Source organism: Lithobates pipiens, unplaced genomic scaffold (assembly GCF_037356315.1).
Source record: "Lithobates pipiens isolate NorthernLeopardFrog02 unplaced genomic scaffold, aLitPip1_a1.2 Scaffold_13, whole genome shotgun sequence".
Taxonomy (NCBI): domain Eukaryota; kingdom Metazoa; phylum Chordata; class Amphibia; order Anura; family Ranidae; genus Lithobates; species Lithobates pipiens.
Window position 1 is genome coordinate 157,139,672 of NW_027507718.1, and position 17,251 is coordinate 157,156,922.

The 17,251-nt window shown below is 42.3% G+C and overlaps 1 protein-coding gene across 3 annotated transcripts in view; it reads left to right on the plus strand.

Moving 5' to 3' along the window:
• Nucleotides 1-17,251, plus strand: part of KDM4B (lysine demethylase 4B) — an 817,487-nt gene that overhangs the window by 604,759 nt on the left and 195,477 nt on the right. For all 3 annotated transcript variants that reach the window (XM_077475749.1, XM_077475750.1, XM_077475752.1), the window contains one exon: nucleotides 9,339-9,394. In XM_077475749.1, coding sequence (XP_077331875.1) covers nucleotides 9,339-9,394 — 56 coding nt within the window. The remainder of the gene's footprint in view (nucleotides 1-9,338; nucleotides 9,395-17,251) is intronic.

Below are 17,251 nucleotides of genomic sequence, written 5' to 3' on the forward strand. Positions count from 1 at the left end.
TATTTCCAGCAGTAGCTTTTCAAAATAATGATGTGTTTATGGTTCCATCCTCTTGTTTTCGAATCATTAGATCATTAGATCGAATCATTAGCAACCTCCTCACTCTCATTGAAGAAACTCTCTACCACAGAGATCCCAAGAGAGTGAGGTATGCTGCAATAAAGTGCCTCAACGTCTATAGAAACCAGGATGCTCTTTGCTGAGTTTTTATTTTATTTTGTAAGACCCTTAATAATTGCAAGGTGTTCTGGAGATAGGAGGGGAGCTTCATTACATATGGTCGTAAAAAACGCGTCCACCAGACGACTTCCCTTCTCACTTTTAACTCCTATGCCTGATATAATCGGGCCTCCGCGGGGGGGGAGGGGGTTGTTAATATTTTATGCGTTTTTGGTAGATCGTAAAATGACGGTATTCTAGGGTGGGTAGTTCTTAGTGCCTCAAAAATATCCTTATCTACTATCCCCCTGTTGTAAGCCTCAGTGATGATTATTTCATAATTGCCATTGAAGGTTAATATATTCTCCATAGAGATCGGTCAGTACCAATCCTCATTAGATAGGTTATCTAGGCACATCTGTCGGTAATCCTTAGCGTCCATCAATACAACATTCCCCCCTTTGTCTGCCATTTTAATAGTAATTTCCTTATTGTTTTGTAGTTGAACAATGGCCTGATGTTGTTTAAAGGTAATATTCCTCTGTCTTCCAGACTTAAAGTCTAATTTCTTTACATCAATAGTCACTTGTTGTAGAAAAGTCCATATGTTGGGATTAGTTTTAAGGGAAGGAAAATTGGTTGATTTTTTAAGAAATTTTGGTATTTCTTTGGGTGGAATTGCTTGAGGAGGACCCCCCGATATACTCCGCAGCCTCCTCAGCAGGACCACCTGCAGAGCCCTCACTCTCATCTAATAGATCCATCAAATCTTTAATAGCTAAGAAGTCCCTAACCGTAAATCCCTTCCATTGCTCTCATTCTACCAGCTTTTGTTTCCTCTTTCTACTTTCCTCGTCAAACATATATTTATACGTTAGACGTCTAGCAAATATGTTGAGGTCTTTAACTACCTCAAAGCTATCTGTATATGTAGAGGGACAAAAGCTCAAACCTAAACCTAAAACCTCCAACTCTACCTGTGATAGGGTCTTTGATGATAAGTTAATAACCTGCAGCTGATTTATCGGTTTTTGTACGCAAACCTCTCTAAGCCTTGCGAGGCGGTTTGCGCATTGGGAGGGTCCTGGGAGGGGGGAATCAATTGAAAATCCTTTCCTTTACTGCTTTTAGGAATCGCGCCCCCGTTCAAAGGGATGTTGGAGTGCCCAAGACTAGATATTGAGGGTGACAGCACTGCTCTGTTCCCACCCGTGAGGATGTCAGAGCCTGGTGTTCCTCCTGAAGCGTATTCATAACGGGGATCAATTCCCATCATATTCTCAATTGTTCTATCCGGATCAAAAGATCCATCATTTGAATAATGTTTACTTCTTTTGTTCACCTCTATTCTCGTTTCCCCCAGTTGTATGTCTTTTTCTTGATCCCCTTTGTCTACCCCTTCCTTGCGGGGGCTGCATGAATTGAGTGGACCGGGCAGAATAGGATAGAGTAGATGAATCAGAATCCGTTCCATCTCTAATATCTCCATCCCTCTGTGATTGGCCCCTATCCAAATTTTTTGTATTCCTCCTTTGGTCAATACAAAGTCTTCTACCCCATGTTGTGGCCATCTTTAAGCATATTTTCCATTGGAGGCCATTTTGTCCTGGATACATTTAATATCTTTCTTATAGATTAAGGTCTTATTATATTTCTCAAGGTGTTCCTTTAGTAATTTATCCTTCTCAAGGTATTTGGGGTGGGCACAAAGGGAGACATTCTGTTTCTGGGACTCGATAATCTCCTTATCGAGGTCCCTGATATCTGTGTTATAATGTTCAATTAATGCCAACATCATCTTGGATGTACATTCTTGCAGGTTAAGTTCCTATTGCTGTTTAAATTCCGTATTAATTTCACCAAAGGTTCGGAAACACCTGAATCCTAAGGCCCTGTGGATTCAGGCCCTCCTTTACATATCTTTCCAAGAACTTTACCTGCCAGAATAAATTTAATTTGCGTTCAAACGCCTGTCTAAGTTTAGTTATCAGTACCTCTATGTCCAACTTGATTCCATGATCATCACCACATTCTTTGTGAATTTTTGATATGAGCCCATCCCATTCAGAACCTGTATAGTCCGTCATCGTTCCGCCATGTCAGAAAGACCCTACCCGCCAATCAAAAAAAACAAAAGGGATGTTTTAAATTATTTAATAAATATGTAAATAATATTATTCTTGTTCCTATCCACCGAATACTTAAAATTCAAGGTAGAACTAAACCCGTAGCTAGAATGGGCCTTTTCAGCCCTGTATAGATATCCAAAATATATGAAAAAAGCTAAGGGGGTACCTAATCCTAAATAGCATAAGCAAAAAAAGGGGGAAGAAGGAGAGAACGGACTAGACCAGTACCTGAACAAGATATAACAAACCATTTGGAATACATTTTTAATTTTATTGATACACAAGTCCACACTATACATGTATAAAACTCCTTAAAAAAAACTTATGTTCTAATGTACTTTTGTAGTCAAAATCATAGATACTGGTTGACGCGTTTCGCCGATGGCTTCTTCAGAACCAGGTAAATATGACTATAGAACCTAGAAGGACCAAAAATGGTAGAGCAGAGGTATACAAGTCAAATCCTTCAAGTATAGATTTTAAATATTACATAATATTAAGGGACAAGTGGATGGTGCCTGTACAGCCCTAAAATCCGGGAGTAGCATTTTGGGGCTGTACAGGCACCATCCACTTGTCCCCTAAATTCTATCTAAGGGTGATACACCACCTCCAGAGTACGGACCTCCTTTCTAGGCTGGCCTGACTTGGGCTATACGTATGTAAGTGAGTCTGATTCTTAGTAAAATTTATGGAATATTTATCGATAATGTACATATAGTGTAATATTTAGAATCTATACTTGAAGGATTTGACTTGTATACCTCTGCTCTCCCATTTTTGGGCCTTCTAGGTTCTATAGTCATATTTACCTGGTTCTGAGGAAGCCATCGGCGAAACACGTCAACCAGTATCTATGATTTTGACTATGCTATTTAGGATGAGGTACCCCCCTTAGCTTTTTTCATATATTTTGGAGCAGAGAGTGCAATTTGGCATCCAGGACCTCTGCTGTTAATGGGGTGAGCGATCCTGATGGCTGGGTGTGTGAAACATGGGAAGGGTTACCTCCTCCAGTTGCCACCGGCCAGGTTCTGTGTGGTCCAGGCAGATTGTCCTGGACTCTCAAGGCCGGGGATGTAATCCTAAGCAGGAAGCGGTCCATTGTGAATGTAGGCCGTTGCTCGGGGAACGAAGACTAGGTGTGTTTTTGGTCCCATATCTTCAACATGGGATACGTGGTGGTTGCAGGAGTGTAGTGAGGCAACTCCCATGGCTATCTGAGCTGTGGATCGGGCAGCAGGAGTTCCGGGAAAGATCGGCAGGGAACAGAGCTGTTGGGTTGCACATCCGCCATATTCAGAAGCTGCACCCCAAGATGTTCTTTGTGCTCACAGACGATCCAAGAAAAAGAATTAGACTTGGGTAAACTTAACATTAATAAATCACCGGGACCAGATGGCTTAAATCCAAGGGTACTTGGGGAACTCAGTCAAGTAGTTGCCAGACCATTGTTCCTAATTTTTACTGACAGTCTACTGACTGGAATGGTAACAGCTGATTGGAGAAAAGCCAATGTAGCACCAATATTAAAAAGGGCCCAAAATACATCCCTGGGAATTACAAACCATTTAGCCTAACATCAATCATATGCAAGCTCTTGGAGCGGATGGTAAGGCACTATATACAATATTTTAGTAATGAGAACGGTATCATTAGTAGTAATCAGCATGGATTCATGAAGAATCGTTCTTGCCAAATCTGTCTTCTATGAGAAGGTGAGTTGCCATTTAGATAAAGGAAGGCCCGTAGACATGGTGTATCTGGGCTTTGCAAAAGCATTTGACACAGTTCCCCATAAACGTTTACAGTACAAAATAAGGTCCATTGACATGGATTGAAAACTGGCTATAAGAGCGAGTTCAGAGGGTAATGATAAATGGGGAGTACTCAGAATGGTCAGGGGTGGAAAGTGGGTTTCGCCAGGGTTCTGCGCTGGGAAAAATCCTATTTAATTTGTTCATAAGAGGATGGGTAAACAGTTCAATCTCTGTACCTCTGGGGGAATCTAGGAAATCATGGAAAAGGACCTGGGGGTCCTAGTAGATCATGGCAGCAGCTTGGCATTGCATGCCATTGCTGAGCCTAATAAAGCAAACTGAATATTGGCATGCATTAAAAAGGGGATCTACTCCAGAGATAAAACGATAATTCTCCGACTCTACAAGAGACTCTAGTCTGACCGCACCAGTCCTGGGCACCAGTCCTCGGGAAAGATGTACTGGAAATGGAGAAAGTACAAAGAAGGGCAACTAAGCTAATAAAGGGTCTGGAGGATATTAGTTATGAGGAAAGTTTGCGAGCACTGAACTTATTCTCTCTGGAGAAGAGACGCTTGAGAAGGGATATGATTTAAATGTATAAATACAGTACTGGTGACCCCACAATAGGGATAAAACTTTTCTCGGAAGGGAGTTAACAAGACACGTGGCCACTCATTAAAATTAGAAGAAAAGAGGTTTAACCTTAAACTACGTAGAGGGTTCTTTACTGTAAGAGCAGGAAGGATGTTGAATTCCCTTCCACAGGTGGTGGTTTCAGCGGTGATTAAATGTAAAATCAGTCAGCGCAAAACAATACCTTCTGTTTGGAATATAAGTAACAGAGCAGCTGAACACTAAAAGCAAATATAACAAAAACCTCAAGAAAACATCATAAACAAAGTAGTGCAGCGCTAATAAAACCCCCTATTCGTTATACATGAAGTCTCTCAAGATAAACAACAGGTTTCAGCGGGGAGCATCGATAGTTTCAAAAAACTATTAGATAAGCACCTGAATGACGCAACATACAGGGATATACATTGTAATACTGACCAAATCACACACATAGGTTGGACTTGATGGACTTGTCTTTTTTCAACCTCACCTACTATGTAACGGCACCCTCTTTGGTCATTATTTCTCATTGGATTCAGCAGTCGATGCCATTAAGGGGCTGGAGCCTTACTTCTCTGTTACGGCATATTCCCCCAGGGCAGTTAGTACTTCCTGGGCATTCCAACACCAAACATCTATCTCAGGCTTGCAAAATAGCAACTTGGTAGTCTGTGCACATTTTTTCTAAACTATACATGGTTTGATGTTGGCATCCTTAGATGCTAGTATTGGCCACGTAGTTTTGCTGGCTGCTGTTTTAGGTTCTTTTGGGCCCCTCTGCTCTGAGTGTTTGCGTGATTGCTCCTTTTGCTTTTTGCCCACCCCTCATTGTGGCACTGCTTTAGGACGTCCCTGGTGGTCCAGAGTTAAGAGGGCTATGTCTGTTAATAAATGTAAGAGAAAACTAGATTTTTTTGTTACTCAAAGTAAAATCCTTTCTCTGAGTTGACAGATTTTCCTTTTGACACTGCTTGTGACTATCTGGCCTGCCTATAGCAGATGGGGGCTAGATCTAGAGAGGGTGTCCATAGGAGGTGATGATTTTTTTTGCCTGGTGTTCTACTGCTGTAGGTGGTGCTATAAAACCCTGCTGGTCAAGAATTAAAAGGGCTGTGTCCATCAATGAACTCAGAGAAAATTATTTTACAGCGAGTAACACAAAATCACGTTTTATTTGGGTCCTCTGAATACATTTATACTGTAACTTACATCAATGCACATACTGTATATGTATCACATGCACTGCTCTACTCTAATTGCAACACCCATGACTGATTGCATTGATGAGCCTACTTAGACGTTCCTGACATTCATTCTCCTCCTTTCCGCAAGGGAAGGGAAGCACTGTTTTCTGTGCTTTTTACCTGCAAACAACCTATAAACTTGTAGATAAAACCAGCACAGTGATGTCAACCACACGTGCGCAGTAGAATAACAGTCATGTAGTCCATCTCGGTAGCGCGCTAAAGAAGATAGCTATGTTTCCACTTATAGTTGGGCCCATGTAGAGTGCATGTAGCCACTTAAAAGGAAGTTGCAGCAGGGGGTTAATCCTAGATTTGCTTTCCACAGATTAATCCAAATGATGATATGTAATGTGTTTTTTTTTTTTTATTTTTTTTTTTTTTTTTAACCACTTTAGCCCCGGAAGGATTTACCTACTTCCTGACCAAGCCATTTTTTGTGATATGGCACTGCGCTATTTTAACCGGTTTCCGACCGGCGCGCTGATGTACGTCGGCAGAATAGTACGGGCAGGCATATTGGCATACAGGTACGTCCAATCTTCAATGCCGCCCTGCCATCACGAGTGCGCCGGCGGCGGCACACTCGCATGCCGATCGGGACCCCCGTGAGTCCGGTCGCGGGTCCCGTGGACTCGATCGCCGCGGGCATACCCGCGATCGTCTCACAGGGCGGCTGAATGGAGGAAATGCTGTCACTAAATTCACTAAATGAAAGCCCAAACCCCCCAAAGTTAGTAACACACCCCTAGGAACACTTAACCCTTGCACTGCCACCCACTGGTTAACCCCTTCACTGCCAGTGTCATTTACACAGGAATCGCTGCATTTATATAGCTACTTATATATTTACTGTATAAATGACAATGGTCCCAAAAATGTGTCAAAAATGTCCGATGTATCCGCCGCAATGTTGCAGTCGCAATAAAAATTGCTGATTGCCGCCATTACTAGTAAAATAAATAAATAATAAAAAATGATTAATAAAAATGCCATAAAACTATCCCTATTTTGTAAACGCTATAACTTTTGCGCAAACCAATCAATAATCACTTATTGCGATTTTTTTTCTTTTTACCAAAATTATGTAGAAGAATACATATCGGCCTAAACTGAGGGAAAACATTTTTTTTTATATATTTTTGGGGGATATTTATTATAACAAAAAGTAAAAAATAATGCGTTTTTTTCAAAATTGTCGCTCTATTTTTGTTTATAGCGCAAAAAATAAAAACCGCAGGGGTGATCAAATACCACCAAAAGAAAGCTCTATTTGTGGGAAAATAATTTTGTTTGGGAGCTAGGTCGCACGACCGCGCAATTGTCAGTTAAAGCGATGCAGTGCAGAATCGCAAAAAGTGGTCTGGTCTTTGACCAGCAAAATGGTCTGTAAGTGGTTAACTGACAATTGTGCGATTGTGCAACCCTGTACCCAAATAAAATGTAGGTCCTTTTTTTTCCATCAAATAGAGCTTTCTTTTGGTGGTTTTTGTTAATCGCTGCTTTTTTTTTTTTTTTTTGGTATAAACCTAAGAAAACCAACACTTTTGGAAAAAAAAAAAAAAACTTTTTTTAATTTCTGCTATAAAACATAACCAATAAATAAAAAAAAAAAATCAATTTTCTTGATAAGTTTAGGCCATTCTGCTACAAGTTTTTGGTAAAAACAAAGCGTATATTGATTGGTTTGCGCAAAAGTTATAGTGTCTACAAAATAGGGGAAAGATGTATGGCGTTTTTATTTAATTTTTTACTAGTAATGGCGGTGATCAATGATTTTTAGCGGGACTGCGACATTGTAGGAAACAGATCGGACACCTAGCTAACATTTTTGACACTTTTTTGGGAACCAGTGTCATTATTACAGTGATCAGTGCTAAAAATATGCACTGACATTGTACTAATGGCACTGGCAGGGAAGGGGTTAATATCTGTGGCAATCAAGGGGCCATATGACGTCTTTGAATTTCAGTGGGAATATCTGAATGATGCCTGCAGCTACAGGCATCATTCAGATATCCTTGTTTTCAGCCAGAGATTTTGTGCACCATAAGAACGATCATAGCAGTGGTTTCGCTGCTTGAGCATTCTTACAGGCCACGGGAGGGGACATCCCCCCTCTTGCCGCCATCCGGTGCTTCTCGGGGCTCTCCCTTGCCATCGGGAACCCAAAGAAAGAATCAGTCGCCGCCGGATCACAACCATAGAGATGACTGATGACCAGTTGGTCACCAGTCACCAGTCATGACTGAGTGGCGGAGGCCTGGGCGCAACGTTATGATGTCATGTCCTGGCCACGATCGCGGCTGGTAAGCATGAGATTTTTTTTTTTTACGATCTCATGCTTTCCAGCCTGGAGGAGAGATGCAGAGTCTTATTTACCCCACATCTCTCCATAAAGAGGACCTGTCGCAAATGATTCCTATTACAAGGGATGTTTACATTCCTTGTAATAGGAATAAAAGTGATCAAAATAGTAAAAAATGTAAGAAAGTGTAAAAAAAAAAAAAAAACGCACACTTAAGTCCCGCCCACATATGTAAACACTGTTCAAACCACACGTGACGTATCGCCGCGTGTGTTAAAGCACGAGCAACCATTCTAGAACTAGGCCTCCTCTAACCTGTAAAAACAAATTAAAGTGTCGCCTACGGAGATTTTTAAGTACCGAAGTTTGTCATCATTCCATGAGTGTGCGCAATTTTAAAGTGTGACATGGGTATCTATTTACTTGGCATAACATTATCTTTCATATTATATAAAAAAATTGGGCTAACTTTACTGTTATGTTATTTTCTTAAATCATGAAACGCGTTTGAAATTTTTTGCACAAATACCGTGTGAGATAAAAAGTTGCAACGACCGCCATTTTATTCCGTAGGGTGTCTGCTAAAAAATATATATAATGTTTGGGGGTTCTGAGTAATTTTCTAGCAAAAAAAGGATGATTTTTACATTTAGGAGAGGAGTGCCAGAATAAGCCCAGTATGGAAGTGGTTAAATGTGTTCTCTCTAACTATGAGAGGGGATGGGCTGCCTGGGACAACACACAGATCCATCTTCCTACATAGCAGAAAGAAAGGATCTCTGTGTCATCCCCTGACAGAATGGACATCTACCTTGTTTACTATGGCAGATCCCAGCTCTGTGTCTGTGGGGAGTGTTTGCGGGTGGCCGGAGGACATAGATTCCGTCGGACCCGCTGATTGGCTCCCCCGCTGGCCAATTGGTACACGCGCACCAATAGAACCTTGTGCACAAAGTGATGTACACCTACGCCAATTAACGCAGCCGAGCCAACCTGCCGCAGTTTAAATGCGGCAGCTGGTCCGCAAAAGGTTTATTGTCACTTTAAGTTTGTGATTGCAAGAATGTTTTAGGACATAATCACTAACCAGTCTGACTAATTTTTTTTGCTTTTCCTGTAGGAATGCTGCCTGTGTAATTTGCGAGGGGGTGTGCTACAGGTCACTACAGATAAAAGGTTGGTTTACAATTTCTTCACAAAGAATAAATAAAAATCCAAGTACCACCACATCTCCTTTTGCCAATTTACCAATGTTTTTCAGCAGTATACTTCATACTATTGGGGTGCTACTGTCAAGAAATATAGTATAATGAATACCAAAACATTATGGTGTTTTTTCTGTTGGCTGAACTAGATGGACTTTGCCTTTTTTTTTTTTTTCAACCTGGCTACCTACTGTATATACATGTAAGTCCTTATGCACGCAGGGCGTTTAAAAAAAAAACTCCCCTTTTCTATTTTTCACTGCCACTTTCCCACAATGCATAAATATAATCACTTATTCTCTGCGCCTTTTTGGTTGGAGAAAGTATCTATGGGTATTTGATTGCTGCAATTGATCCTGTTGTCCTGAAAATCGATGAGATCATCCTGCTGATTGCATTACGGAGGCTGAGGAGGAGGAGACAGCTGGAGGAGGAGAAAAGCAGCTGTCATAGTTTCCGGACACATCCCATTATATCCCAGTGTCTCTCTTCGTGGTACTTTTCCAACATGTTTGCCCAACTACACATGTATGGCGAAAAATTTTACAATTTCGAGTGGATTCCTGCGTCTGATGACCTGCTGGAGAGGCCCAGAGCAAGGCTGGCTAGAATGGACACTTCGATGAGAATGAGTGCATCACCGGAGGAATGGCTGATTGGCGCAATCAGGTATGTTACATTTTTATTATCATGAACAAAATTTTATATATATATATATATATATATTTGAAATTTTAATTGATTTGATTTTCATCCTTCTTTTTTATTTATTTTTTATTGTTTAGATTCGTGCTATATTTGAAACATTGATAATTATTGTATGGCATTACCCTTTTTTTCTTTTTTTTTTTTTTTCTTTTTTTAGGTTTCTTGCTACAAGGCGAACATTCATGTCCTTGTACCACTGTTTTCTAATAGGAGTCTTCATGATGGCCAAGGTAAGCAGGGAAACCTGCTTTCCACTGTGGGAGGAATTGAAGGAAGTGGTCATGCCCAGGGTGGATTTGATTTAAATCAAGTCGCTTTAAATCATTATTTAAATCACTAGTAAAATAGCTTGATTTAAATCATAATTTTTAGCAACTGTCATCTCTGTCCCACAGTGGCTCCTCGTCTAACCCGCTGTTGACTCACTGACAGTCCCAATGACTTTAATGGATCGGCTGGTAATGCGGCAGTGACACAACAAGGTGAGAGGCAGTGACACAACAAGGTGAGAGAGGTGGCGGCAGCAGGTGAATGAATGCCCGCTACAGGCGCTGCCATGATGGATCTGAAATGACAGGTGCTCTTTAAATGTTAAGGTCTTAAACTTGCTGGTAGTTAGAATCTTTAATATTTGCAAACAAAATGAAGGTTTCCTATTAAGAATAATAAGCTGTCAGGTTAGTAAAACAGTGATATCAGAACTGATTCAATCATACAATTGGCAGTGTACATAGATTTGCAAAGCAATGGGATAAAGGAATATTCCTGAACTTTGTTTTATCTCATGGTTACTGTGAAATTGTGTGAATGCATCAATGCAGTGCATGTTATCTTAGCTTACCAAGCTTGGATTCATTGAATGAAGTTACCAAAAATGTGAATATTGCAATATACAGCCTCATGCTACATAACAAAGCTCCATGTCATGCTGAATAAACGCAATTAGTTTGGGTTAGTTTAACTTCTATAGTTGGGAAGATACTGGAGGGATTAATAAAAGACCACATAGACGAGTTCTTACAGGAAAAAAATATTTTAAGCAACAGACAGCATGGATTCATGAAAGACAGAAGTTGTCAGACAAACCTGATTTCTTTTTATGAGGTATTAAGTAAAACATTGGACAGAGGGGTGGCGGTGGACGTGGTATACTTGGATTTTGCAAAAGCGTTCGATACAGTTCCCCACACACGGCTCATGTGTAAGGTAAAGTCTACAGGTTTGGAATTATCAATTTGTAAATGGATAGAAAACTGGCTAAAAGACAATTCAGAGAGTAGTGGTTAATGATTTTTACTCTGAATGGTCTAAGGTTATCGGTGGTGTACCCCAAGGTTCAGTGCTGGGACCCTTACTTTTTAATATCTTTATAAATGATATTGGGTCTGGGATCAAAAGTAACATTTCTGTCTTTGCAGATGACACCAAGTTATGCAGTGGAATAACCTCCTTACAGGATGTCTCCATTTTACAAGCCGATCTTAATGCTCTGTCTAATTGGGCGACTATGTGGCAGATGAGGTTTAATGTTGATAAATGTAAAGTTATGCACTTGGGGGCTAAGACTATGCATGCATCATACATGCTAGGGGGAGTACAACTGGGGGAATCCATAGTGGAGAAGGATCTGGGGGTTTTAGTAGATCATAAGCTCAATAATAGCATGCAATGCCAAGCTGCGGTTTCCAAAGCGAGCAAAGTCCTTTCCTGTATTAAGAGAGGTATGGACTCCAGAGAGAGAGATATCATTTTGCCCCTGTTCAAATCATTAGTAAGACCTCATCTGGAATATGCCGTTCAGTTTTGGGCACCAGTTCTCAAAAAGGATATCGGGGAACTGGAGAGAGTGCAGAGAAGGGCAACCAAACTGATAAGAGGCATGGAGGAACTCAGCTATGAGGAAAGATTAGAGGAACTGAATTTATTCTCTCTTGATAAGAGGAGATTAAGGGGGGAGATATGATCAACATGTACAAATATATAAGGGGTCCATATAGTGAACTTGGTGTTGAGTTATTCACTTTACAGTCAACAATGAGGACAAGGGGGCACTCTTTACGTCTAGAGCAAAAGAGATTTCATCTCCAAATACGGAAAGGTTTCTTCACAGTAAGAGCTGTGAAAATGTGGAATAGACTCCCTGCAGAGGTGGTTCTGGCCAGCTCAGTGGATTGCTTTAAGAAGGGCCTGGATTATTTCCTAAGTGTACATAATATAACTGGGTACTAACATTTATAAGTAAAGTTGATCCGGGGAAAATCTGATTGCCTCTTGGGGGATCAGGAAGGAATTTTTTCCCCTGCTTTAGCAAATTGGATCATGATCTGCTGGGGTTTTTTGCCTTCCTCTGGATCAACTGTGGGTATAGAATTGGGTATATGGGATTGTATGATATTATAAAAAAAAAAAATTTTGTGGTTGAACTTGATGGACATGTGTCTTTTTTCAACCTGACTATGTAATTAATAATGTATCTTAAATTTAATGTATCCATGTCATGCTGAATAAACGCAATTATTAATGTATCTTAAATAGAATGTAGCTTAAATAGAAAACTATCTTTAGATTTTTACTCCAAAAGCATTTTATTAAAATAAATTTGAAAAAAAATGGATTTAAATAATTATTATTTTTTTTTTTATCTGATTTTTATTTGTTTTATTTTATCTTTTATCATTGATTTATATCCACCCTGGTCATGCCTGAGCCTAATGAAGACATCTGGGAAGCAATAGCAGATGTGTTTTGGGAGAAGACCCCGTTCCCCAATTGCATTAGTGCCCTTGACAGCAAGCATGTCAGGGTAAAGAAACCTCCTTAGCCTGGATCTCTATACTTAATTTCTAAGAAGCATTTCTCTGTGGTCCTCCTGGCTGATGCCAACCTACAAAGTTATTCACATATCTTTCGAGAGTCAGCCATTGGACGTCAGCTACATGAAGAGATGTTTTCACATTCCACCCAGCAAGCCTCTACAGTGCACATCAGAACCCAGTTTAATCTTGGTCATGGTAGTTGATGATGTATTTGGACTGTCAGAAAATCTAATGAAGTGGCTATGGGCTTAGCCATAAGCAAAACATTCTCAATTATGGGCTCAGCTGTATCGTTAAATGTGCCTTCGACATCTGCACCGCAAAGTGGAGAGTACTGCTGTCATGCATGAAGCTAGATGTGGGAAAATGCCATCACAGTGGTACTAGCCTGTTGTGTACTTCATAACTTTCTTCTGCACAAGGAGAGAAGCACTGTTAAACTGGATCTACAAAAACCAAGTCAATGTGTTCAGTTTATGGACTTACGGTCACCTAAATGGGTCATAACCATCTGAAATCAATTTGCAGATTTTTTTTATTACCGAAGGAAGAAGTGGCATGGCAGGATCAATATGTGTAATGTATTCGGTTGTTTCTGCATTATCTCTGCTTGCTGTCTTTAACAATTTTTTTTCTTTGAATTGAGCCGTATTAGTGCACTTGTGACAGAAACCATTGAGTACTATTCGTTATGCTTTTTTTTTGTTATAACATACAACTTTTCAGCTTTCGGGGTATTTCCCCTGCTTCAAGGTCAGAGCAGTACAAAAGTTGAAAAAAGACCATCTCTGAGGGACAGGGAAAAGAAACATACTCAAATGTACAGTAATGGTAATAAAACTAGAATAGTGAGATAAGACAGAGGGAATGCTATAGACTGGGGGGTGGGCTGACAGTCACAGGCGGGGGGTCATAAAACTGTTGGATGATGAGTAAAAAAAAAAAATGTAGGTCGTTATGTTTTGTGATAAATAGAATTATCATTCTTGGTTCAAAAGTTTTCCTTTCCTGAATAGATTTGAAATTCCCTTTAACCACTTCCCGACCGGCGCACGCCGACGTACGTCAGCAGAATGGCACGGGCAGGCATATTGGCGTACAGGTACGTCCAATCTTAAATGCCGCCCTGCCATCGCTCGCGTGACGGAGCTCGCGTGCCGGTCGGGACCCCCGTGAGTCCGGTCGCGGGTCCCACGGACTTGATTGCCGCGGGTATACCCGCGATCGTCTCACGGGGTGGCTGAACTGGGAGATGTCGTTGTAAACAGCATCTCCCTCTTCTGCCTAGCAACAAGTGCCGATGATCTCTGCTGCATGTGATTGGAGCAGAGATCAGTGTTCACTAAAAGAAAGCCCAGCCCCCCACAGTTAGTAACACACCCCTAGGAACACTTAACCCCTACACTGCCACCCACTGGTTAACCCCTTCACTGCCAGTGCCATTTACACAGGAATCGCTGCATTTGTATAGCAGTGATTGCTGTATAAATGACAATGGTCCCAAAAATGTGTCAAAAATGTCCGATGTGTCCGCCATAATGTTGCAGTCACAATAAAAATTGCTGATCGCCGCCATTACTAGTAAAAAAAAAAATAATAAAAATGCCATAAAACTATCCCCGATTTTTAAACGCTATAACTTTTGGGCAAACCAATCAATAATCGCTCATTGCGATTTTTTTCTTTTTACCAAAAATATGTAGAAGAATACATATCCAGCCTAAACTGAGGGAAAAAATGTTTTTTTATATATTTTTGGGGAATAATTATTATAACAAAAAGTAAAAAATAATGCGTTTTTTTCAGAATTGTCGTTCTATTTTTATTTATAGTGCAAATAATAAAAACCGCAGAGGTGATCAAATACCACCAAAAGAAAACTATTTGTGGAAAAAAAAGGACGTCAATTTTGTTTGGGAGCCACGTCACATGACCACGCAATTGTCAGTTAAAGCGACGCAGCGCCGAATTGCAAAAAGTAGTCTGGTCTTAATTTTCTTTTTAACAGATCCCCTTACGTCTTTGCCTATCCTGCTGTCCTCCTTGGCGGAGTACGGTTCTCTCTCCCTTTTCCAAATTAATCTAGCTAAATCCTCCATCCTTAACATTACCGTTGGGGATGAGGTGGCACAGCACTTACGGGGGGCCTATCCGCTGAAGTGGGCTACCAGTCATATCCGTTATCTCAGTGTTGAGGTTACCCCTGACCCGGCGTCCCTCTATGCAGCCAATTTTGTACCTCTGGTGGACCGCCTGAAGGCTGATCTCTTGCACTGGCATTCAATAACGCTGACGTGGTTCGGTCGGTGCAGTGCGCTTAAGATGACTTTGTTGCCGAAAATTTTGTATCTGTTGCAGGCATTGCCAATTTACCTTCCTTCCACCTTTTTCAAGCGGATAGACTCCATGTTCCGTGCGTTTATCTGGTCGCACCGGAGACCACGTCTTAGATTGCAGCTTCTGCATCTGCCTAAGCACTGGGGTGGAGTTGGTCTTCCGGACGTGAAGACATACTACAGGGCAGTCCACTTGTCCAGGCTGGTGGACTGGCATTGTCATGAGGGGGCGAAGCTTTGGGTGGCCATGGAGAGGGAGGACTCGGGGGACACGATCGGGAGCAGGCCCTGGTCATCAGCGCCTTTGCCAAGGGCTATACTGGATCATCCCACATTGGGTGGCACCCTGCGAGTGACGAGAGAGGCCTTTCGGAACTCGTCGGTGTCCCCGGTCCCCTCCCCCATGGTGCCAGTTCTGGGAAACCCGGACTTTATACCGGGCTTTCAGAACCCCTGCTTTCATCGTCTGCAGATGGGTGATAGGCGGCGGCTGTGTGACTTTATCGGCCCGGATAGTCGACTCGCCCTGGAGGCAGGGCAGAGGGCAGTGGACCCCCCACTGGACTTTTGGAGCGGTCTGCAATTGAGGAATTTCTTACGTAATTGTTTGCGGACGCCGGGCATCTCTCGCCCCCTCACGGAGTTAGAGCGTATCTGTCACCGGGGGGAACCGGTGCGGCACTGCCTCTCGCTCCTTTACTCTGCCCTGATTCGTCCGGCTGAGGGGTATGTCCCCCCGTATGTGGCGAAGTGGGAGGCAGAGCTCGGCACCCACTTTACTCCAGATCAACAGCAGAAAATTCTCCATTTTGCACAGAAATCCTCTATGGCCACACGGGTTCAGGAGACGTGCTACAAGATCACAACTCGGTGGTATAGAGTCCCATCCGTTCTCCACCGCATCTTCCCCCAGGTGTCGGCATGTTGCTGGCGTTGTGGGGAGGCAGAGGGAACGATGTTGCACGTTTTCTGGGCCTGTCCCAAGCTGGTACCCTTCTGGCACAGGGTGACCGACACGATCAGTCGTCTGACTGGTGTTTCTCTGGAGGGGAACCCTGCGGCCTGCCTGCTGCACTTGTCAGACCGTTCCATTAAAAAGTACAGGAACTCGTTGACTATTCAGCTGCTTAACGCGGCGAAGGCCTGTATCCCTCTGTGCTGGAGATCGGAGAACCCACCGGCTATGGCTCTATGGTTCTCTAAAGTGAATGAATTAAGAGATATGGCAGACCTCACAGCGACGCTTCATAATAGGGAGGAGGCCTTTCGTGAGACTTGGAGGCCTTGGAATCATTTCACCTACACTTAGGCTTACCTTCGGGTGGTAGCTTTAAATGCCCGTTGAGAGAGGGTCTCTGTCGGCTGGCTTCGCTCCCCCCCCCCCCCCCCCCCCCGCGGTCCGGTGGTACTCACGGTCCCTGTTTTGCTATTTTCTGTTTGCCTTCCTCGCTTTCGCTCGCCTGGAGCCTTCTCTGTGTTTCTTCTACGTGGTCTGTCTCTCTGTTCTGATACCCCTTCCTTCTCCCTGGCTCCCCTTCCTCTCTGTTTCCCCCTGTAGTCTCTTCCTTCCGTACCCCCCTTTCCCCTTACCGTTTTGCTTTCTCAGCCTTTATTTTTCATGCTTAGATCCTGCCGGTTAGCCCTGGCGGACAGTAGTGGGTTGTGGGCTTCCCTGGGACTGACCGGTTTTCAACGAGTGTTTGTTCTGTCCGCCTGGGGCCCGGCTCATCGCCCATCTCCCTCCTTTTCCCTTTCTTTATAACACAAAAAATTTGTCCATCTCACTGTAATACATGGCCATGCGATGATTGCTGCTCACCTAGGTGGGATTGGTTTGCTAATTGATGTTGGAGGTTTGGAGAAGGACTCTAGCCCCCGGTCTGGGAATGTTTTTCTTGTTTCGTTTTAAGCCTGTGTTGGGGGTGGTCTCTATATATGTCCCACCTGAGTGATACTGTAAGCTCTAGG